We start from the raw sequence: 24178 nt of genomic DNA, 5'->3' as shown, positions 1-24178 counted from the left end.
ACCTCTGAAGATATGTAATTTAAACTCTCTCTACTGCCAAAGAAACATAAAAAATAGAAAAAGATAAATAAAAAAAGACCACCACCACGAATCAATGATGATATGTTATAATTTTGCATGCACAACGACCAGAATTCTTCAGAAACAATATTGTATCCATCTCATAAAACTTGTGATCAACTTGAATCCCTGGAAAATAAGAGATTGAAAATAAACCACCACAAAAGATATGTAATTTAATTATTATTGAACGAAAATCCCAATTAAATGCTGTTAATTGTCAATATTTGCAGTAGCAGAAGTCTTCGGGGTGATTCTCTTTGTACGAGAGTATTCAATTCATATTTGAAATTTATTATAAATTGTTAGGCCTGTAGCCTATATAGATGTGTGACTTTACAAAACGTCTGTGCCAGGGGCGCATAAGGGGGCCCAGGGGGCCCGCCCCGAAATAATGAGTAAGAAGAAAAATCAGTACAGTAATTACAGTAATCTAAATTTTTGACGGCCTGACTGTAAAGTAAAAAGAGCATTCAGCGCAATAAATTACCCTCTAAATAGGAGCTGCAGCAAAACTGATATTAAGTATCATGGGGTGTTACTATATTTACTATATTACAGCATTTAATTTGGATTTTCGTTTAATAATAATTATTAAATTTATTAGCATTTGAATAATTGCAATATCTCAGTAATTTCCATCCATCAAAATCAGATGTAGCCAATAGCAAGCCAGCAAACATGTTGGCCAACTACAGAAAAGTACAGCTACAAACCCAGCTCCGCAGTGCAGGCTGGTTGCTTAGCTGTATCAGACTAGGCGCTGAGACAGCAAATAATAGCAGCGTTGGTGGGAATGCGAGCGGCCGCAGTAACGTCTTCTACCCAGCAATGGTCGGCGTAGTTCCGCCTAGCGGACAGACGAAAGATCAAACCAGTCGGTTTTTTTATCCCTCCAGCCAGGCTCAGCCAAGCAGCCGAGACAATAGAACAATGGAGTGGCGGTCCTATTTGCGTTCATCAGCAGTTTTCTTTCTCACGATTATTTTGATTTTTGTGTTACCTATAATCAATAATAACTCCAGTCACCAGTAAAAAGTTTCCAGAAACGTGGTGTACTACCATATTAATGACTTTTCATGATGATTTTTAATTATTTAAAAACATTGTTGACATTCTGAGCCTTCAGGCTAAACTTGAGGTCGCTGAGAACGAATCTGCAATCAGAATTTCTCTATCACGAAAAATAATGGAAAAAATCCAGCTGTTGATCTTCCGGCAACCATATTAACAGTCATCCTGCAATGCGGCCGAAACACTTCCAAGCCAGACACCCATCTCAAATGACAACAGCGCCAAGCTGTGAGAAACCATCCTGCACTGCGGCGCTAGGTCAAGAGTTGACCATGTTCAGATTTGACCGACAGAGTTTTGATCAATCCCGAGGTTGGTGGAACAGTTGTAAGTTTGAACGAGTGATCAAATTTTGGCTATGGTCTAATTGACCATGGCTAGGCTACATTTGATCAAGGTTGGTGAAACCGGGCATTACTGTTTATAACATGAATCCCAGACTATAGATTTCTTTAAAGGGTAGTTATTACCTTGATCCTCTAGCAGCCATGATACTGTTGTAAGCCACTTGGGTGTACTGCTGCATATGCTTGGGTATGGAGTGACAGGCCAACCACGTTTGGCGAGTGTGGTTGTTGGGTGGCCGGAACTGGTCGCACGGCTCCACCATTTTGCCGAATGCCTTCGTTCGCTCGGGTCGCCTCTCCGCCCACATGTCCCACTCTAGCTGCCGTTGCAACTGGTTCAGCAGCGTTTTCTGACAAAGTAGATTACTCAAATTAGTCAATCAAAATTATAAATAAGGGGCGTACAAATTAGTCAAGTTCCCTTGAATTGTAGTTTTCTTGACGTTTGTTAATAGATAAGGGGCGTTTACATCAGTCAAGTTCCCTTGAATTGAAGTTTTCTTGACGTTTGTTAATAGATGAGGTGCGTTTACATCAGACAGTCGTAAGGCCCATTGACGACTCAAATTATATATTCAGGCGGTGGGACCTTCCCGCAAGGGACTCCCCACCAACAAAAGCCATACGAATTTATTTTTTATCAGACCAGTTTCCTTGAATTCAAGCTTTCTAAACCTGGGTCAAAATTCGAGTGAAGAAGCAGTGTGTGATATCATAACCTCAAACTTTGGACAACATTAACTTTTTATCAAAATTTTTGGAGAGAAATATTACAGGCCTATTTTTTCCTCAAATGTCATAATCATATTATGATTGTAGTATTCTGCACAATAATAATAAATAAAAAAAATCTTTCTTAACTTTGTATAAAATGGATGTATTTTGCAAACAAAAATCCAGAGTCGAATTAAGGTGAAATGAAAAAGATATCTTCAGTACCACATAATTTATTTGAGCCAAACCACAGAGAAGAGGAGATTTTCTCCTACTTTGTGGCCAAAATAAATTTTCAATTCATTTAAAGCATCAATGGTCTATTTTAGTTAGACTCAGTCTTAAGTGCATTGAAACTTCAGTTTGGCTCATATAAATTACTAGAACTGACATATTTTTCATTTCACCTTAATATAAAGAAATTCCACGATATCTCTGTTAAAAAGTAAAATCCTGTAAACCACCCCGAAGACTTCTGCTACTGTAAAATAATATTGACATCTGGATGAACAGCTTGATGGAAATTCAATTGAAGCTACTATCCAAAATTAGTTGATAACAAATGCAATTAGGATACTTATCAATTTCCATCTGTATAATGGCTGGCTGCACTGGGGTATAAAATAAGTGCTGCTACCCTAGCAAATCAGGCGGTACCGGGTTCCATTCCCGGGCTGGCAAATAATTTCTGGGTAGTAGCTATCATTGTATTTCCATTTCGCTGTTTACCCAGTAGTTAATTATTTCTGGTAGCAGAAATACAAATGTATATTCTCACTAATTACATGAGATTACCTCTCAAATAAAACTGACTTTTCTCATTTATAGCTGTTGTTTTTTCAATTAAAAATGACTATATACTCAAGGTTCCTAGAATACATTGACTATTCTAGGTACCTACATTGACTATACTTGAATACAACTGATATTTCCTCAAAATTAGCTTGATACATTCCCAAATGAATTTGGAAAAGGTATAAATATTTATTATTTAATCTGGAAATTGAACAATCTATAACACTAATCTCATAGATTGATCATATATGGTACCCAGAGCTTAATTTGTACCGGAACGCACCGGAACGGCGTTCCGGTACCTCCCAGGGCGACTGGAACGTACCGGAACGTAACGTAGTTGCAGCTGAACATATCAAAACTCGCGTCCACACGCATGTGAATGAGTAAATATGACCATCCGGGGAGAAACCGTCCATTCTTGAGGAATCTTCCATGTTCATAAAACTACTTTTCTGTAATAAACAGTATTGCAGTGTGTCTAGTGCTGAGTGTGAACGAGGCTTCTCAGCAATGAACTCGATTATGACGCCCCTTTTGATCTTCCCTTTACATAAACATGGTCTGTGATCTTCTGCGCATCCACCTCCTGGAGCCTCCTGTGACAAGATACAATCTGAACGTCACGTCAGGTCTTGGCTGGCGAGAGGACACCACTCTGCTCTCGACACAAATTCAAAAAGTCGAAGTGAGCAAACTTACAATGAAGACAGTATTGTACTGTGGGAAAAAATTTCTTAAAACTGTTACTTCCAAAAACAAACTGGGCCTACTTTTACTACTTCCATTTTCTGTCTTGAATTTTGACAGTTTTGTCAAAAAGTTTTGTAATAGTATTGTAGACATAAATAAAAATATTACAGTTTATCTTTTAAGCTAGTTTTCATTCTCATTTCTCTCCCTTCTTAAGGTTCTGGTAATTTAAAGTATTATCCTCTACCATTCAATTTGATCAAATCCGTATTTGTTTCACGTTGGAATCTGGGTTTTAAGGCTAAATTTAGAGAATTTTTCCGGGGGTGGTCCCCCGTATCCTGGGGGTATTCCAAACCCCTTGTAGTCGGGCCAGCCAGAGTTCCGGCACATCAAAATTTACAAATTAAGCACTGATGGTACCTATATAGGCAAACCGGTCTGTATTCTCAATCATGTTTGTTTTAATCTGAAGCTGTAAGCTTTAATCTATTATAAGAATGCAATTATTTATAAATACAAATATTAATCCGACTACCTTTATAAATTATTTTGCCACTACATGTTTCGGCTACTAATGCCATTTGGAAATAAATCTAATACATAATAAATACAGATGCAATCATTCATATTTGTATAAATTTAATGTTATTGTGAAAAATGTGATCATTTGTACCAACCTCTGGCAGATTGAGTTTCTCAGCAACCAGATCGGGTATGAAGGTGCGCTCTTCGCAGATTGTCCTGATGGACGCCGATGTCGGATTGACTATGCCAATCTGGAACAGCTCCTTCAGACTTTTCTCGTCCAGATTCGGCGTCCTGCCTCCCAGACCTCGCAGCCATTTGCAGAATCGGGATGCCACCTGAAAAGTTCAAGGAAAAATTGAGTATTGTCCCAATATAATATCTAATTTTTAATATTCTTTCCAAAGAATGGACATTGATATGTCCAAAGCTCCCCCAATTTATGTAGATGCATTACAATATTATTCTGTATAGTTATTCCAAATTGATTTTTTTTATATCATTGTACAGTTCAATAATTATTTTCTTAGTTTATGCTATGTAAATCCATCTAAAACTTTGCTGTATTGTAAGCTATTGTATGAGTGTATAAGCCAGTATATATTGTAATCTACATAAATAGAGTACTCAATCAATCAATCAATATAAACTCAATTCCAATAAATTATGCTATGTCACTACAGATACTACAGTTGGTATCGGATGGACGTGTTAATTTGTCGGTCCCGGCTGAAGTATGACAGTCGTAAAGCTCACTGACAGCAGTGATACAGAGGGGACAAAAAATTAATGTATACACTGCGATTGACAATGAACATAAAGAGAATAAAGCAACGTACAACTATAAATCTTACTCTGTATTGTATAGTTCACTCTGTATTAATATTATTTTTATTAATTGTTCAATGTTTTGTCAATAGATAGTAGGATTAGGTTTGGGTCATCTGGGGTATAGATTGATTAGCATTAGGAGATAAGACTTTCAAAAAACATTACTCAACCTCCGTACCGTACGGCAGTCTGAAACTGCCTACCAGTGCGTTATTAAGATATTCATTGTCAAATTATGTGTATATATTTTCTTGGACCCCTCTCGCTGTAAAGTTATATTAGGTGAGGTGGGACCTTCCCGCAAGGAAATCCCCATCAACAAATCAAAAGCTATATGAATTTACTTCCTATTACAGGAAATGTGTGTGTTGTGAAATAAGGTTATTACAGATTATTAAAAGCCTGTGTTGTAAATAAGGTTTGATTTATTCAGCAACCTAGTTTACTAAATGGAGAATGATGATCAACTTTACTGAGAATAAGATTTCTAAATAAACGCTTATAAGAATTAGTTCATGATTACAATAGTACTTGATTATAATTTATTATCATTGATATAATGTATTATCATTAATATTAAAGTATTATTTTTAATATTATTTTATTCTATTAAACGAATTCCTACACGTACTACAGTATTCGAATATATGGGGAGACTATCATGAGGAAACAATAGCATAGTAGATATCCCATGGTATAGGACGTTTATGTCGCAACTCTTACTGTTATCTCAAGCTCATAGTCCACGTGGTTCTTTCCCTTGAAGCTGTGTCACACTGGTAGTCTCTCATATTGTGCCGTTCATGCACTCTCACCCCAACAAAACAGCAAAATTCGACAATAATCAACAGTAATCGGCTTGAGATAACAGTAAAAGTTGCGACATAAACGCCCTATACCATGGGATATCTTCTTACGCTATTGTTTCTCTATGGTATTATGATACAGCTTATTGGATAAAAAGACTAGATATTGTCTAACCAAAAATTTGTCTATCCAAAAATTTCTAGACTTTTTATTCATCATGTATAACTACCACAATATCACCTTATCAACTACGGTACTCAAAAAATACAATGTAAGTTATTTGTTTTGTACTAAAAAAAATATTGTAAAGTAGCATGCTATAATGTAGAGAATTCTAGTAGACCAATATTATAATTTAAAGTAATATTTTCCAATATACTTGTAAATCTTGATGTAATATTAGAATTCTTCAATGTTGTTTTCCATCACGAACTGCTTATTATTGAATTTTTCTAATAGCAAAAAGTGATGTAATATTAGAACATATACATTGCAAATTGAAACATGAGACTACAATAGAATTCAATATTCAAAGGAGAATTTATTTCAAAAAAAAAACTGTGTAGAATTTGACAACATATTTGTGTTTTTATTCAATTTTAAGAATGTATTTATTTATTTATTAAAATCTGAAATAACTAACCAAAATTAAGATGAAAACGTGGTCTAGTGGATAGAGAGCTTGCGTAGCAGCATAGAGATCCCGGGTTCGAACCCTCTCACAACCAAACGTTTTTTAACCAGATCACTCCCGTGTTATCGGATGGGCACGTTAAATTGTCGGTCCCGGCTGAAGTATGACAGTCGTAAGGCCCATTGACGGTTCAAATTATATATTCAGGCGGTGGGACCTTCCCGCAAGGGACTCCCCACCAACAAAAGCCATACGAATAATTACTTTTTTAGATGAAAAATAAAATATTTGGATTTGAAAAAGTGTGTCAAACTAACCATATCTTCAATGAAAGCTGCTCTAATTGCCAGAGGCATTTTATTCAGGTCTTTGGACGTCTTATTAGCTGGAGGTCTCCAAACTGCTACTTTTTCCTCAGCACCATTGATGAAATTTAATACCATGATTTGTTTTTGTGACTGTTTATACTCTTCCCTGAAAAAATAAATTATTTTTCGTTCATACATTTGTACAAACAATTAAAATTAGAATGATTAGAAAAACAGACGAGCCCTTACTATTTCTCTCCCAAACTTAGATTGAAACAGTTCGAAATAGTTTTTAAATTAATTATTATTTCATGGCTTTCACATGATATGATTATTTGAACATATATACACCATTCACATTTACAAGCAATTGGAGCAAATAATACTCATACTAATACAATAATACTCAAATAATATTCATTTATTTATCATGAATAGCAATATATATACAATACTGACAATAAGTGTCATACATAACCATGTCAAAAATACACAACAAATCACTAACATATAATCATCAAAAAATATATAGAATACACAAATAATCATTCAAATTTATAACATAGCTTCCTTTCAGAGAGATTTACAGACAATGGTAATTCAACCTGTATTAATAATTTACTTTCTTCTCTGTAAGTACCTACTCGATACTCATTCAACTCTGACACAACCACAACTTTAAAACTTATAGTATTATCTATTAACCTTTCGGCAGTCGCGCTGTTGTAAAAAGTAAAACAGTGTCGGTTTTTTTTGCTGCACAGAACTATTGAATGGGGTGGTGTCAGTGAATGAGTCACTTATGCATTACAAAACTTTCCTCCCATCACTCCACTGAGTTGCAGTATCAACCGAGCAATGGTTCAGTCTTTAGGTGCCATTTAGTCGCGACAGTGGATGAGTCGCACTGTGCATAAGATAGGGAAAGACTGTATACGAACCAATAACACAGAATTGATGGCTTTGCTTGATGTACCTTATTGGACTATGAAATGGTAATCATCCAAATGTTCACAGGCGTAAAATAATCCAAGAGCATGTAAAAAGTAATTATAAAATTATTATTAATTGATATGTTTTGACAGTAAACAGAGTACATAGGGTAATACTTGGAAAATTGGATGTTGTAAAAAATACAACACGCGACTGCTCGTGTGATTGAGTAGGGCGCGACTACCGGAAGGTTGAGTAACTTGGTCAACTTATTTTATTTTTACTAAAATAACTTTTAACAACAAAGTTTTGAAAAAGGCTTGCAATAGTATTAGAAAGGCTATAGTTAAATATGTTTTTTTTTTTTAATTATTGAATTGACGAATTCAAGTTGTGAATCATATTATCCCTACTTGAATCATGGGACCATGATTGTTACTTCGTTGAAATCCTATATCCTAGATATCTATGACTATAGTTAATGATAGTGAAATTTAACTAGCTCGATTCATATTTTAACAGAGATCCCACAATATTAATACGAACTCTGATAATCTTATAAATTTCAAAGTATTGCAAATATTTGAAGAAATAATGCATTAGACTCCAAATCGAATTTTACATAGGATCTGACTATTTTGGAACATACGGGTCTCACTTCAAAATTTATTTAATTGTAGAAATTTTCATTAAACGTACTGAATTGTTCACATTTTTTTGGATAAGGCTATCTCAATATAACCATTGAAGGTATGAATTCAAAACCACTTATATATATTTAGCTACAAATGGAATTTTATATAAAATATAAATTTAAATTTATTCTTTATATATAAATTTACAGAGGCGAGGCGTGCGGTAATCTCTGGATTCGCCGATGACTGGACAGAAAATTGCAATGTGATGTGTATATTATTGAATTGAAAATATTTAAAATAAATACAAAAAAATGTGAAGAAACCAAAACAGAATAGTTTTTTCGCGAGAGCGCCAAGTTTGAATAAAGTAGACCACTGTGTCATCAGTTCCATCCGTTCAATGTGATTCTCAAAAATATGCGATTCCAGTAATGCTATTTAGCATTGGTTACCACCACTCTTCTGCATCATCACTCTCCCTCACCCCCGTAAATGATGGTGGAGTAAACGGTCAAAGACATCGCCATTTTCCGCCATTTCACTGTTCCGCAAAAGTGTTGCAAACAGTAGAATAATTATTTTGTTCGCAATTTGTTATTGATATAATATTTTTTTTCTATGTTTGGTTCTGAAGCATCTTAATTCAAAAATCTACTTTGTAAAAATAATGAAGAACTGAAAATTTAGTGAAGTGAACAACTACAAGACTTAACCTATTTCGGACTAGTGTAACCCAAAGACCTTAAAGAGATATATAGACCCACAATGCCTATGCCTTCCCAATGATAGCTCTTACTTGAAATTGAAAGCCGCCATTGGGGTATTTTAGCACGAGATAATATTATATAAATATATTTGTAATACTATAGATCACAAAGGCATTGGTGGCATTGGTATGTAATAATCTTATGAGTTGCCCCCTCAATGGCGGATTTCAATTCCAAGTACGACACTAGCGCTGCATGTGAGTCTATGCATCTTTAAGGTCTTTGGTGTAACCTTATCTAATTTTGGGAGAGGAATAGCACAAGGTTACCTTATTTTTTCTCTCCCTGTCATTTTTGATGATTTACTTGTTGTATGAATCAATAAAGAATAAAGAATTTCATTTCAATTCTTTAATTAATTTTAATTATTGAGGGCCAGTTTTTTGAGCTTGAGATCTATAGGCTACAAGTTCTAGACTTTGCAACTCTAGGGTTTTGTATAGCAAGCTTATCTTATACTAGATGTCATCTTGCTCGATGAATAATCGTCCAAAATAAAACATTATCTTTTAAGTAGGGGAGGGGTGTGCAGCTTTCATTCAAAATATTTCAAGTGAATTCTTCCTGAAGATGACTGAGACAAAAAGTCACGCCTCGCCCCTGAAATTTGACCATTTTAGAACATATTGGTGCTATGAAAGAATTATTTAGTGGATGGTTATCGAGTGGTTTATATGGGTTCATTTCATTCAGAAACAGTAGCAATTTTACAAGTAAAATAATCCGTTAAACAAAAAAATTTGTACAGATCCATACCTGGTTGTAAATAGTTATTTGTGCAACTAGTGTGCAAAGTGACAGTTTGCTGCATCAAAAGAAACGTTTACGCCCGAGCCGTAGGTGAGGGCGGAATGGTTTCTTGAGTGCAGCAAACGAACTTTGCGCACATATTTCACATTAAATTTTTCCTACAGTTACCATTGAATATGAAAAGTGGGTAATTATGGGTAAAATTGCCTGAATAATGTAGTAGTGTTTGAATGGCGGGGGGCAGCTGTGTGGTGTGTGCTGTGGTGGCACTGTGCTGTCGTTGTCCTCCATTAAATATCTACTTAATAATTAGCGCGTTGTGCTTCGTTGCACCTCTGCTCACTATAGCAGCCCACTCACTGTTACCAACTTAATTTTGATTTTGCTGCACTGGTGCTCCATATAACCTACTAACTATTTTGCGTTGTCATGCTGCAAATCTGGAGTACGCAAAGTACTCACTTTGCGCACTAGTGCGGAAAAGTGATTCTTTGCAGCCTGCAATCAGTGCACAAATGGTCACTTTTCAGGGTATCTGTAGGAAAATAATTGTTAAGCAATAAAACGTGTACAGATTCATACCTGGTTTGGATATCACTTTCGTCCAGATTGATAATCTGTAAATAATCCGTTAAGCAAAAAAATTTGTACAGATCCATACCTGGTTGTAAAATAATCGTTAAGCAATAAAACCTGTTTAGTTCCATACCTGGTTCGGATATCACTTTCGTCCAGATTGACAACCACATCCCAAGGTGCGTTGCTCTTCTCGTCCGATTCGGCGATTTCGGAAAGAAAGTCCACATTGGTGACATCCGAAGCAAACGACACAGTGCTGCGGCGTTGACTGTTGTCGCTAGTGCGACTGAGTGGCTTGTCGCTCATGCGACTAAGTCGCATGTCGCTCGAGTGACTGAGTCGCATGTCGCTCGAGTGACTGTGTAGTCGCGTCAGCGAGGGTGGTGTGTCGCGTCGCGACCAGCGACTGTTGTTCATGAGTGACGCGTGACTGCGGATTGAACGGACCGAGTGTCGTTCTGAACTGTGCTGCAAATAGAACAGATACTATGAAAATTGAACAAGTGAAGGAGACTTAGACTAGGTAACATACTTTTTTGCCCCACTTGGATGTAATGAGCTGGTTTTCATGCGTCATAAGGAGGCCGAAAATGATTGTTTTCCGACCAGGCCGGTAAAATTTTTACGGCCCTAGGGCTGTAAAATAACCTTGAAGTCAGCTGATTCTGATTTGATGTGAACGTGTTTACAAAATGGTTTATGAAACGGAATCAGTTTATGCTTATAGAATTGAATAAGTATTCTGCAATAAGATACTATCATTTTATTTGGATGAATGAAATAAAGATAAGATATATATTATGAACTATTCAAATTCGATTTTCAGAGTAGGATAGAACTTCTAACCTAAACTTCCGAAGTCAACGACAACAAGCATTGTTGACGTTGACATTCAGATTTGTCAAATTTCAAGTGTGCTAAAACAGTTGATCAAAAAACTTTTCATTACTTGTGTTTATTATTCAAGAATCAAAACATTTACAATAATATCTATCATCTTATTGTTATTTGGAAGAATACAAAAGTATAAACTCAACCTCTTATATAATTGAACATACGGTAATCTTTTAGGTTATCTAGACAAATCAGAATAAAAAATAAACATTCTTGGATAATTTCCTGATATTCAGATTACCTCAGATTTGCTAGAGCTATGACCTTCCTGTTTTGCTTTCGGAAGTGTCTAATAAACAATTATTCTCATATTTATTTATTGTTTATTTTTTCTGTGTGGCGAAAAATAACGTTCTCACCATGGGCAAAAATGTTTTTCCGGCTCTCAATCTTTTCTAGTCCTCGACCTACGGCCTCGGACTTGAAAACCGATTTCGAGCCGGAAAAGTCTCATTTTCGGCCCTAGGTGCGAAATATACTATTTTAACTGTGTCAACACCTAAATATGGAAGAAAAACACAAGGATAACCTTATTACATTTATTTACCAATGTTTTTCACATCAATGACATTTGTATCGTATATAAATCCTATACTATTAAACGAGCAATTTCTGTTTATATGTTTAGATGTTCATATGTTTGTATTTCACCGGATCTCGAAAACGGCTCTAACGATTCTCACGAAATTCAAAACATACTAGGTTTATAATATAAAAATTCGATTGCACTAGGTCTCATCCCTGGAAAAACTCGCTGAAGGACATTAAAAGGATAATTATTATCCATCTTTGGAGAAACAGCTGATAATAATTACTTCGTCGTCTGTTGATGATGGAAGTGGGTGAGCGAGTTCATGTGTGTGGGACTGTGTCAAAATTGTGATTCAGCTGTTGAACTCTTGTAATCATTCAATCAGGTACTTAGTGCTGGTTGCAAAAAAGCCGGGTTATTTTTAATCCTGATTAATTCCAGTAGAATAATATTTTTGAAATGGTCTTCTCTGATTTGGTTTACATGAAGTTAATCAGGATTAAAATTTAACCCGCTTTTGTGCAGCCGGGCCTTTGTGAGGAAAATTTTCGCATTCCTCTGGGAATTAATCTCAATTCAATGTGATTGGATAGAACATTTCTGTATGAATTATGAATATTATTATAATTTATTCTTTCGGAATACATTTTTTATGCTTTTGTACTCCAGAGCGAAGCTCGGACCCCGATATTGATATATAAAATGCATATCTCTTATATGTCTCAGCTTCCTTCTATTTTCTACGCTATACCTTCACCTCTCCAATATGTTTCCACATTTGTATACATAGACCTTCATTATTTTTAACACTCCCTGTTACATTACCGTCTCCATCTGATACACTCTACCTTCTCCGCTCCAATATGTTTTTATCCATCTATGACTGGATATATTTCGCCAACTTAAGACTAATTAAGTCCAAGATCCTTTCTCAAGGAACGAAATTGAGAATTTACAAAACCCTTATTAAACCAGTGACCTACGGCGCAGAGGCATGGACATTAAATGTTAAAGAAATAAATGTGCTGCGCATCATCGAAAGAAAGGTTATAAGAAGAGTGTTGGGACCAGTGAGAAAAGCGGAAGGTTGGCGAGCAAGGAGTAACGCAGAGGTGAACGTGTTCCTGAATGGAGAAGATATTGTGCGTTTCATCAAAGCGCAAAGAAAAAAGGTGTCTTGGTCACGTGACAAGAATGGGAATAGACAGGTTACCCAACAGCTTGATGAACGCACAAATGATGGGGATTAGAAAGCGTGGGAGACCAAGGAAGATGTGGCTACGGGATGTGGAGGAGGACTTGCATATCATGGGAGTGCGGTCGTGGAGGAGAAAGGCAGGAAACAGAGAAGCTTGGAGGCAAATCATGAGGAGGCCAAGGTTCACACCGGACGGTAGAGCCAGCGAAAATAAGGAAGTATGATTGGATATATATTAATAGATGAATATATATATAGTAGTTTAATATAATAATGGATTGAAAACTCAGCATCGATTGTGTTGTCAAAAATATAGTCCGACATACAGCAACTTAAGTACCGACAGTGCACTCAGTAAAATTTTCAGGTATATTTATCAGAGTAATTTGAAGTGGGATCATCATGTATAGTACACTATTCAAAAGTTACCAAAGGTATTTATGTTAAGGAAAGTTGAAGAGGAAATAGTATCTTTGAAAATATTATTAAATGTTATTATAGTTTATCATTCTCAACTTCTATGGCACTATATTATGGCGAATGGCAGCCATTCTCAATCTTTATTTGTGTTACGGGAAAGATTATTAGAATAATTTGTAATGTGCCTCCTTTAACTCACTGTAAACCGTTGTTCATAGATTGGGAGTCATGAGCTTACCTTGTATTTATGTTTAATTGTCTGCTTTTTGTAAAGTCAAATCTATTTTTCTCAACTCATTACAACATTATTCTTATAACACAAGGAATAAATCGGATCTGAGGAATGAGTACTGCTTTTACAAATTCAGCCATACGAGTTTTAAGGCCTTTTCAATAAAGTGTATAACCATTACCACCAAATGTTCGAGGTTTGACGCTCAGGGAATTTAAACTAAGATTAAGATTTTTTTTATAAAAAAATTGTTTTATAGTGTGGATGAAAAATCAATGTAATAAATAAATCAATAAAAATGAATCAATGTCATGGAATCTATCTTCATTTTTTATACATTCATTTAAAACTTTACTCATCATTTTTAAATCTATTGGTTTCTGTGATACTGATATACAAATAACAATGTGTGTGTTGGGAAACACCAAACATGTTAATGTTTGTTTGTGAAGAACAGTGTACACAAATGTGCCATTCTCAGTGGGCTATATGATTAATAATCCTGGATTACTGAAATAAGGGCTTATATCAAAGACAAGGGAATTCATGATGAAAAATTATTATGTCAATGATGTACGGTACCGTGGTTAGATATCCATGAATAGATTTCCCACAATAAAGAAAAATACAACTTTTAAATAAAAATAGATTGGAATATATTATTTTACAAAAAAAAAGAGGCAGCACTTTACAGAAAAAACATGATTATCCATTACACAGTCAAAAATATTTTATAAAAGATGAGACCATGACAAATATTTGACAAAATTTAACAGAGGTAGAAGTATGACTTACCGGTACACTTATTCATGATGTAATCAGAGAAAAATGATTGCAGATCTCTATTCTAATAAAATAAAATGGTAAATAAGCTTGATAATCAATACTAATATGGTTGTTTAAGAAATAGAATAGAATATAGTTTATATTTATTGATTGTAAAACATTAGTCTATATTTTATCAGTCTAGATTTATAGGAATGAATTTAAACTATAAACTTGTTTCTATCTATACGGTATATTAAACGAGCTGAAATAGGCTATAATTATTGTAATCTTAATCTGTTGAAAATTTATTAACACCTCAATATTATTGCTGTAAGCAAACCCAATGAATTGATAATTTATAGATATGATTACGTTACCTGAAATCCTGTAATATATTGAGCTCAACTGAATTCGTTTATGCTTATTGCTTCTTATAAATAACTTGAATTAAACAAATTTATTATCAGAAATATTGACAATAACAATGAATATCAAAAATATCAACATGCTCCTTCATTTTGAATTGCCGATAAAAATGAATGTCAAAAGCCTACTGCTGCCAACATGACCACATTTCAAACAATTCAAACATAACATGTTATATCCTATAGAAAATCAATTCTTCTTAAAATTAACTCAGAATTGAATTGGAAATATTTTGAAATAAAAGTTTTGTTAATCACTTTTAATAATAATCCACGGCTATAACCTCTAGCCCAACCATTGAAAAAAATTTCAAAAAGTAAATATTGATCATGCCATGTACGACAGATTTTCTTGATTTTATTTTATAATAATTTGATAAAGGGATTCATTGATTAAATATCTAAATCTGGGTGAAAAAGTTCAAGATATTAGTTATTTATGAATGTTGGCAATGCTGAATGCAACATCCATCAGCTGTGTTTCTTGCTTTGCTCAGAGTCAGAAGTTTTCTGTTCTCGGTATTGGTAGTTGGTAGGTTGTTGTGAATTTGTTTCAGTTATGAAAATTTGCTACGGCTGCTGTTTGTTTTCTTTGAATAAAAAAGATTAAATTTACTGTTAATTTATATGTTTTGAATTGATCATAAATTCATCATGCAGTGTGATGTATGGCATTTTTGTAGAGTGAACTTCGTGAAAGGAATCTTTGACTGTAGTGCCTACGGTAGGTCGTGTTTATCAACTTAATTTAAAATTACTAATTTGTTTATAATAAAACTTTATTTATTCACGTAAAGTTAATGTTCTTGTTATATGAGAAGAATCTTCAACAACTTAATGACTGCACTGAAACTAAGATGCTTATTTGTCATGTTTTTGATTTTGAATCAATATTGTAGGTATTATTTTAACTTATAGCAAAGAAATTTAGTATTTAACAATTACTGTGAAATATACTGTAAATAGAGCCTACTGAACGGTGTTGAAGAATTATAATTAAGTGTTAATATTCGGCTAACTCTAGTCAGTGCCGAAAAAACCTGTCATCAATTTTGGTTGTGATTGATTTAGTATGTTTTTTGAACACAAAATCTTAAATTTTAAGTTTTTTATGTGTTCTCTTTGGCATCAAACCCTGGAGTTGTCTTATAACTTATAATCTAAAATAAATGCTGGTTTGAGGTTATGTCAAATTGAATTTTATATCACTTGAGCTGCGTTTATACCAAAGTTATCACAACATGTTAATAAACTTGATTCTATTAGATTGAACATAAACTATCATACACATGATGAACATATGTGTTGTCGAGTTCCGTTCGATCTAATAAAATCTATAAGGATTTAGTTATTAACATTTTGTTGATAACTTTGGTGTAAACCCAGCTCAATTCATTCGTCAGTATCAACATTGCAGTGTTCAATACTATTTTTAAATAGTAAAAAATAATTATGAATAATTTTATTAATAAAAACTCTTTACATTAGTTAAAATGAAATAACTATAATATTTTTGCTACAGTTTGAAAATAGCCTATTTATAGCAAGTTTCAATTCTCAAATTTTAATCATAATTCAAATTCATTATTTGCCATGAAATTAGATACAAATGGCAGTGAGCTTGAACAACTAGTATGTGTGTGTAAACATGTCAAAAGGAAAGAAAATCAAGCTTATTGTAAACAAATTAAAATACGGACAACTAGGGCACATCCCAATATTCAAACTATTTATTTATTAGCGTATGGCAGTATACACAACACATTTATGATCAAAAATTCGAAAAAAAAGAAAACAATAGAAATTCATATATAAAACGAATGAAAATATCTTAGTCACTTTTGACCTGGAAATTAGAGGCATGCTTCCAGGGTATTTAAGTAGGCTATTGATGCTGGTTTAGCCACCAGAAAATCGTAATGTGCACCCGTGTATGCTGATGGGACACTCCTCACTATGTGTCAGTCTGGACTGCTTCACACTCACAGAAAGGAGTCAGGCTTCCCCCACTTATGCATCAGATAGGCACATCTACCATGATGAGTTCGTACCCTATTCAATGCCGTCCTGTTTACGAGGCAAATCGAAGCCTGGTGGCCTTTGGCTACAAATGGGATGTCAATGTCTGCTTTGCTGACCCGCTTGTTGCCAAGCCTCAGTTAAACGGAAACCTGAATCTAAGGCTGTAATTGCCGTCCTAACCGGTGGCTTACGAGATTGCAGACGGCTCTGATTGGCCTCTTGTATATCCTCATGTATTGCAGGCTTCGATTTCCTGTATCTTCTTTACTTCTAGTGAGGGCATTCATGCGTCGAAGATTTGGGGGTGGGGATGTGATCAGCACCGGGAGCCATTCCACAGGTGTAGATTTTCAGAACACCACCTCATCATTTCATGAGTTATTTAGCTGAACATCAACCCTATGAACATGAGAGCTATTCATCCAGACCGGAGCACAGTACTCAGCAGCTGAAAAGACAAGGCTTAGGCTGTAGAGCGTAATGTAGATGCTGAAGCTCCCCATGATGTTCCGCAAAGTTTTGCATATATTGTTTCGGGTTTTAGTTTTTCTGCTGTCTTTGTTAGGTGCTCTTTGAATGAAAGTGTCCTATCAAGTTTCACACCCAAATATTTGGATCCTTATTGTGTTTAGGGCTTCTATTCTCGAATGAATCTTAGCTCTATTCAAACTATAAGACAAAGTAACAAATTCAAAAAAAGACAACAATAGGAAGTTAGGACAAATGATTTTGAACATTTTTAACACAAGACTGAAAGACCGCATCATGGAAATAGATATAAAAAAAATTTCTCTTGAAAATCAAATACAGTATAAAATATTCATATTGAATTATATAATTTTATTAATCTATATAAATAAAAATCAAGCCTCAAATTTTGACATTCAATAACTTTTTTATGTGTGCATCGAATTTGATGATTTTTTTTAGTTATGTTCAGGACCAGGTTTATGAACTATCAAATTTATAATCCGACTTCAGGCACTACCTCCGTAAACAAGTTCGGTTTACCTCTGTTTACGGAGGTAGGCCTAGTGCTTGAGGACCCTTTCCTACGGCCCTTTACAGTTTACATGCAATCCTTATGGGAGAAGATTTGTGAGCTGGCCACACACAGAAATAATAATCAGCTGTTAATCATTGCGTCATTCAACAGCCGTCGGTAGATCTGTTTTTACTTTCCTTGCCCTATTACCATAGGTAAGGAAAGTATTGCTTTCCGAAAAAATTTAGGTACCCCAATTTCTAAATTTCTATACGTTTCAAGGTCCCCTGAGTCCAAAAAAGTGGTTTTAGGGTATTGGTCTGTATGTGTGTGTGTGTGTGTGTATATGAGTGTATGTGCGTCTGTGTACACGATATCTCATCTCCCAATTAACGGAATGACTTGAAATTTGGAACTTAAGGTCCTTACACTATAAGGATCCGACACGAACAATTTCGATCAAATGCAATTCAAGATGGTGGCTAAAATGGCAAACATGTTGTCAAAAACAGGGTTTTTCGCGATTTTCTCGAAAATGGCTCCAACGATTTTGATCAAATTCATGTACCTAAAATAGTCATTGATAAGCTATATCAACTGCCATAAGTCCCATATCTGTAAAAATTTCAGAAGCTCCGCCCCATCTATTCAAAGTTTGATTTTAGATTTCCAATTATCAGGTATCAGATATAATTTAAACGAAAAATTTTGAGTGGAAAAGATTGAGCATGAAAATCTCTTCAATTAATGTCCAATAACATTTTCACCAAAAATTGAAAATAAGTTTGAAATTTGAGAAGATGTGATTATTCAATTGCTAACTGTTGGCAACTGTTGATTCTATTAAATCATTCACTATGAAGAGATAGCAGATCTCGTGTGTCTCCAGCGTCATTGTCCTGTCACCAGCTGACTCAGATCTTTGTTTATAAGTAGACTTGAGATGCGCGGTGACACTAGCGTCAGGTGATCAATTTTCATAACGGCAAGGAAAGTTGTGTGAGTGCGCCACACCAGATTTTTCAATTTTCTTTCTACTGATTCACAAAATTTAATACTTAATATTGCCGCGGTACGAACGACGTCCAAACTTTGGTTGTAGAACTCGAAAGTTTAAAATATGCACGGGAAAATCAGCAGCAATGAGATATACCATTCAATTCTCAGCAAGCCGCATTCAACTATAACTAAAAATACAAACTGCTGCACAACTAACTAGTAGTTCTGTGAACAGTAGACCTCACGCAGTATCCTCATCCACAAGTACCTGATTGAAACTATAGACCTTATGGAAATACAGCAATAGACTGGCTTCTCCACAAATCTGTGTAATCACTTGTCAGCTGATTTATGATGAATAATTTTATATTCTGATTTTTACTCTAATATTAGTGTATGAAGGAGGCTCCTTTTCCCTTTTATATTATCCTGAAAATGCCAAATTTCCAAAAACCTTGTATATACGTCGACGAACATACCTGTCAAATTTCATGAAAATCTATTACCGCGTTTCGCCGTAAATGCGCAACTTATAAACATTAAGAGAAATGCCAAACCGTCGACTTGAATCTTAGACCTCACTTCGCTCGGTCAACTAAGCACATACAGGAAGTCTATATTGAGATACAAATGTAAATATCGATTGTTGGATAATTTTCATAAAAGTATAGTGCATCAGATTAAGCTAAGGCTAAGCACACCTGAGGAGGCGCGGCTTGGTGATACGAAGTGTTGATCTTATGGAGATTGCCTCATCACACTGTTCCACGCCATGCCCGATTCAGTGTGTGTGTGTGAGATTTCCATTCAAACCAATAAGCAAGAAGCACCTGGATGCAAAATGTCGCATCGCGCCTCCTCAGCTGTGTATCCAACTAAAATTTGTCTTGAGATGCATTAACTATTTGGCGGTACGAAGTTCGCTGGGCCAGCTAGTAATGAATACAGTTGGAACTTTATTTATAAACAAGTAGGCCTGACACTGATATTTAAACTGACTTCTAAATAGGCCTACCATTAATACAATTTTGTATTCATATCTTGAAGTATTCTGAAATACCAAGTACTTTTTATGCAAACCAGTCTTTTAGATCTTCAACTTCCTCTGTGTGTCTTTCTTGTATAAGTTAGGCTATATTTTCTCTATGCATTCAATCACGATTAAAATTCAACAGGCTTTTGTGCAACGAATCCTCAGTATCTTTAGGGTATATTATATTTAATTAGTCATATAAATTTCAACAATCAGAGAAGCCAATTCAGTTTCTAAAAGTCTTATCATATGAATTTTTGATTATGCTAATACATTTCGTTGTTTTCACAGTGCATCCAAATATTTGCGAACGAGGAAGTTGAATGATATTTCTTGAGGATAGGAAGATGTTCAATCGATCACATCCAATTCAGTGGATAGTCCAGTGAAATGGGTAGATATAGAACTTATACGTCCTCTCATAGACTTGTAGAGTGCCTACATCCGGTAAGTCAAACGATTTCAATTTATTGTTGTGTAAATTTGTGTCAGTGAATTTGCAATGCACTTTTACCGATACTGTAGTTCTACTAACCCGTCCAATCTACACCAAAAGTAGGCCAACTTTTCGGGAAAGCTGATGTAAATTGGAGGCCAGACATTTTGAATAGTTAGCAAACATATTTTTCCTTGTCCATAGTTACAACTATATTTAAAACAGAATAACTTCAAAAACCAAAAACAAACAAGACTGTGAAACAATTTTAGGTTAGGAACACTTTGTTGTCTCAGCTCGACTAGTTAGTTCGGCCGGATAGAGCCGGAAAATCCCATTCAATTCGGATCGAAACCTTGATCGGCCGTGCACGGAGGTATGAACCTATTGCAATGGACGTGCATCTATTCCTTTCTTTGTTGGGGGATCGTTCGGACGAGTTCGGTAGTTTTCGGCCGATGCTAGTTCGGACGAAATCGGTTCCAGTGGACGGCCCATCTAAGAAGAAAACAAGAGGAGGAGAAGACAAGCAGTGGAACCAGCCACAGGTCGTCGTCACCCCTCCAGCCTGTGTTGCAGTGAAACCACCTAAAGATCGTGGAAATCCCTTGAGGTGGGCCGTCCACTAGAACCGATTTCGTCCGAACTAGCATCGGCCGAAAACTACCGAACGCGACCGAACGATCCCCCAACAAAGAAAGGAATAGATGCTCGTCCATTGCAACAGGTTCATACGGCCGGCTCCGGCCGATCAATTTTTCAATCCGAATTGAATGGGATTTTCCGGCTCTATCCGGCCGAATTAATTAGTCGAGCTGAGGCAACAAGTGTTTCTAACCTAGAATGTTTCACAGTCTTGTTTGTTTTTGTTTTTTGAAGTTGTTCCGTTTTATAAAGTTGTAACTATGGACAATGAAAAGTTAATAAGTTTGGTTTAAGAGCATGTTCCATTGTGGGATATGCGAGACAAAAGGTTGTTGAACAAATGGGATCTGAAGGTAAGATTATTGTAATGAATCACCAATTTAGTAGATATTTGTTTATTCAATTTTCAAAATCTCAATATAATCATTGTTTATGAGAAATTTTGGTGGCTATGTTCACGGTAGGTGCTATAGACGAAGACGGTAGGTGTCACGCGCATGTTTGTGCTAAATTTCCGGTGTAGCTGACGTCAATTCATATCCAATCATCTGTTTCTAACAAAAATAAGTTTCATAAATTGGCAAAAGGTGTTAAAAACCTCGGTTGGTGGCCATGACGCAATCTAGCTGGCTGGCCACTGCGCACACATTTCATAACCCCTACCGTTTTCATCTAAATACCGTGGCTATGATAGTAGTTAATAATTGGCAACCAGCCAACTACTGAACTAGACTGACGTAAACGGTTCCAATGGACGACCATATTCGGTCGAATTGATGGCAGGCAGATTCGTCCGATCTAACGGCCGAACGGATCGTTTGAATACGGTTCCAGTGGACGGTTACCCTTAGCCTGCGTTGCAGTGGAACTACCCCGGTCATGTGGCACTGCGCAGCTCCGGCGATACGTGGGCCGGTCAAGGCCCTCACATATCCTCTAACTTTGAGAAGATTGTCTTTAAGAAGATGAATAAGAAGGAGAAAAAGAATAAAGAAGACAGGAGGAGGGGAGGAAGAAGAAACATAAATAAGACAGGATGATATTTTTGTTTAGGTTTATAACAGCTGTGCTTAGTGAGATAAGTTGTGTGTATTTTTTGGTTCAAAATTTTATAAAATAACTTGATTATTAATATGAAGTGATAATTGAGTGTTATATTTAAATTTAGTTTGGTGTTTTAATTTTTCCAAATTCAAAATTTTCAGCTTACATATTTTTGGACGAAAATTGAACTTGAACGTTTTACAGTAGAAACATAACCTATTTTTTGGACATGCTATTAATTATCAAAATTTGGGAATGGAATAGTTTTGGGCCAAGCCTGTTGTTCCTTCCTAATCATATTTTTATGATTTGTAATTGTATCCACGAATAAATGAATGAATGAATGAGTAAATGAATAAGAAGAAAGGAGAAGGAGGAGGAGGAGAAGAAGAAGAAGAAGAAGAAGAAGAAGAAGAAGAAGGAGAAGGAGAAGAAGAGGAAGAAGAAGATGAAGTGAAAGAAGAATCTTATTATTCAGTAGTGTATGTGTAAGTTGTTCACAGAAGAAATAATAATGAACTGTGGAGTACGCTCTATTGCATCGGCTTTAGCAAGATATAACTAGAAATATTTCAAAATTTATTCTTATCATGGGAGTTAGGTGCTCTACTAGTTTAGGGAGTTTAGGTTTATTTTACTGAGTTAGTATATAGTTTATCCATATTTTTCTTTCAATTTTCAAATTGTTAGCTGAGGAGAATCATCACATAAGTCTTGAGCATGTCCATTGAACAGGGGCCCTTAAGGGAACGCTTGAATTGAATTGAATCGCTGCCTTTATTAAAAACCTAGGAGGGCGGAGTTAGGGCGCAGCCGGCCCACTCTTACACTTAACCCTCCATACATCTTTGCGTTTCGACATAGCTCGCGTTTCGGAATACGAGACCAGTGGGGTTTTTTCGACCTACTATGGTCCTACTTCCCGAGATGGAGGTGCTACCCATGGATCCCACAGTCTGTGATATTTCACATGCCTGCTACTTTCAACCTAGCGCCGCAGTGCAGGATGGTTTCTCACAGCTTGGCGTTGTTGTCATTTGAGATGGGTGTCTGGCTTGGAAGTGTTTAGGCCGCATTGCAGGATGACTGTTAACGGTTGCCGAAAGATCAACAGCTGGGTTTTTTCGTTATTTTTCGTGATAGAGAAATTCTAATTGCAGATTCGTTCTCAGCAACCCATGTTAGCCTAAAGGCTCAGAATGTCAACAATGTTTTCAAATAATTAAAAATCATCATGAAGATTCATTAATATGGTAGTACACCAGTTTCTGGAACGTTTTTGGTGACTGGAGTTATAGGCAACACAAAAAAAAAATAATCGTGAGAAAGAAAATGCTGATGACGCGAATAAGACCGTCACTCCATTGTTCTTTTGTCGGCTGCTTGGCTGAGCCTGGCTGGAGGGATCAAATAACCGACTGGATTGATCTTTCGTCTGTCCGCTGGGCGGAACTACGCCGACCATTGCTGGGTGGAAGATGTTACTGCGGCCGCTCGCATTCCCACCAACGCTGCTATTATTTGCTGTCTCAGCGCCTAGTCCGAGTCAGACAAGCATCCAGCCTGCACTGCGGAGCTAGGTTCAGAGATGGGAGTGCCCTGCTTCCCATAGTCTTGTCCCTACTGGAAAACCCCGAAACTCCGACATATGCTTCTTCACTATGCCAAGCTAATCCAGAGGGTTACGTCCGATGAGCGATTTTGGGGGTTAGCAGTCACTGAGCGATCCTTGTTTAGAATAACAATAAGGATAGGCAGACGCTTTGAATAGGAGTCTTGGGTGTCATTATCATCAGGGACAGAGACGGAGGTAGGCACAAGCGTATGTGTATACTCGCAATACGATATTGATGATATTATGATTGAATCAGTGCTACCACCTACCATAGAAAGGAATCGGATGTTAAGCAGAGATCGAACTGCTTTCACCTCCGAACAGTTCAAATTCATCTTCATTAAGCAGTGTTAGGTCTGTCAGAGGCCCTGAAATTGATCAGTTGCGACCTGAAAACTGACACCAGACCTGAGCCAGCGAGGTTACTCGATATTATTATTATTATTATTATTATTATTATTATTATTATAGC

General features: G+C 35.9%; 1 protein-coding gene across 1 annotated transcript; it reads right to left on the bottom strand.

Annotated features, from left to right (window-relative positions):
* On the bottom strand, positions 1-12662 carry LOC120350699. The gene is made up of 6 exons (XM_039425282.1): positions 12636-12662; positions 10589-10926; positions 6801-6957; positions 4364-4549; positions 1605-1831; positions 1-189 (listed from the first exon to the last, which is right to left on the bottom strand). Exons 1-6 carry the CDS (start codon positions 12660-12662, stop codon positions 177-179), a joined length of 948 nt encoding a protein of 315 aa, XP_039281216.1. The 3' UTR covers positions 1-176.
* Positions 12663-24178: the final 11516 nt, after the last annotated feature.

This window comes from Nilaparvata lugens, chromosome 3 (assembly GCF_014356525.2).
Source record: "Nilaparvata lugens isolate BPH chromosome 3, ASM1435652v1, whole genome shotgun sequence".
NCBI lineage: Eukaryota > Metazoa > Arthropoda > Insecta > Hemiptera > Delphacidae > Nilaparvata > Nilaparvata lugens.
This window is presented reverse-complemented; position numbering and strand designations above follow the sequence as displayed.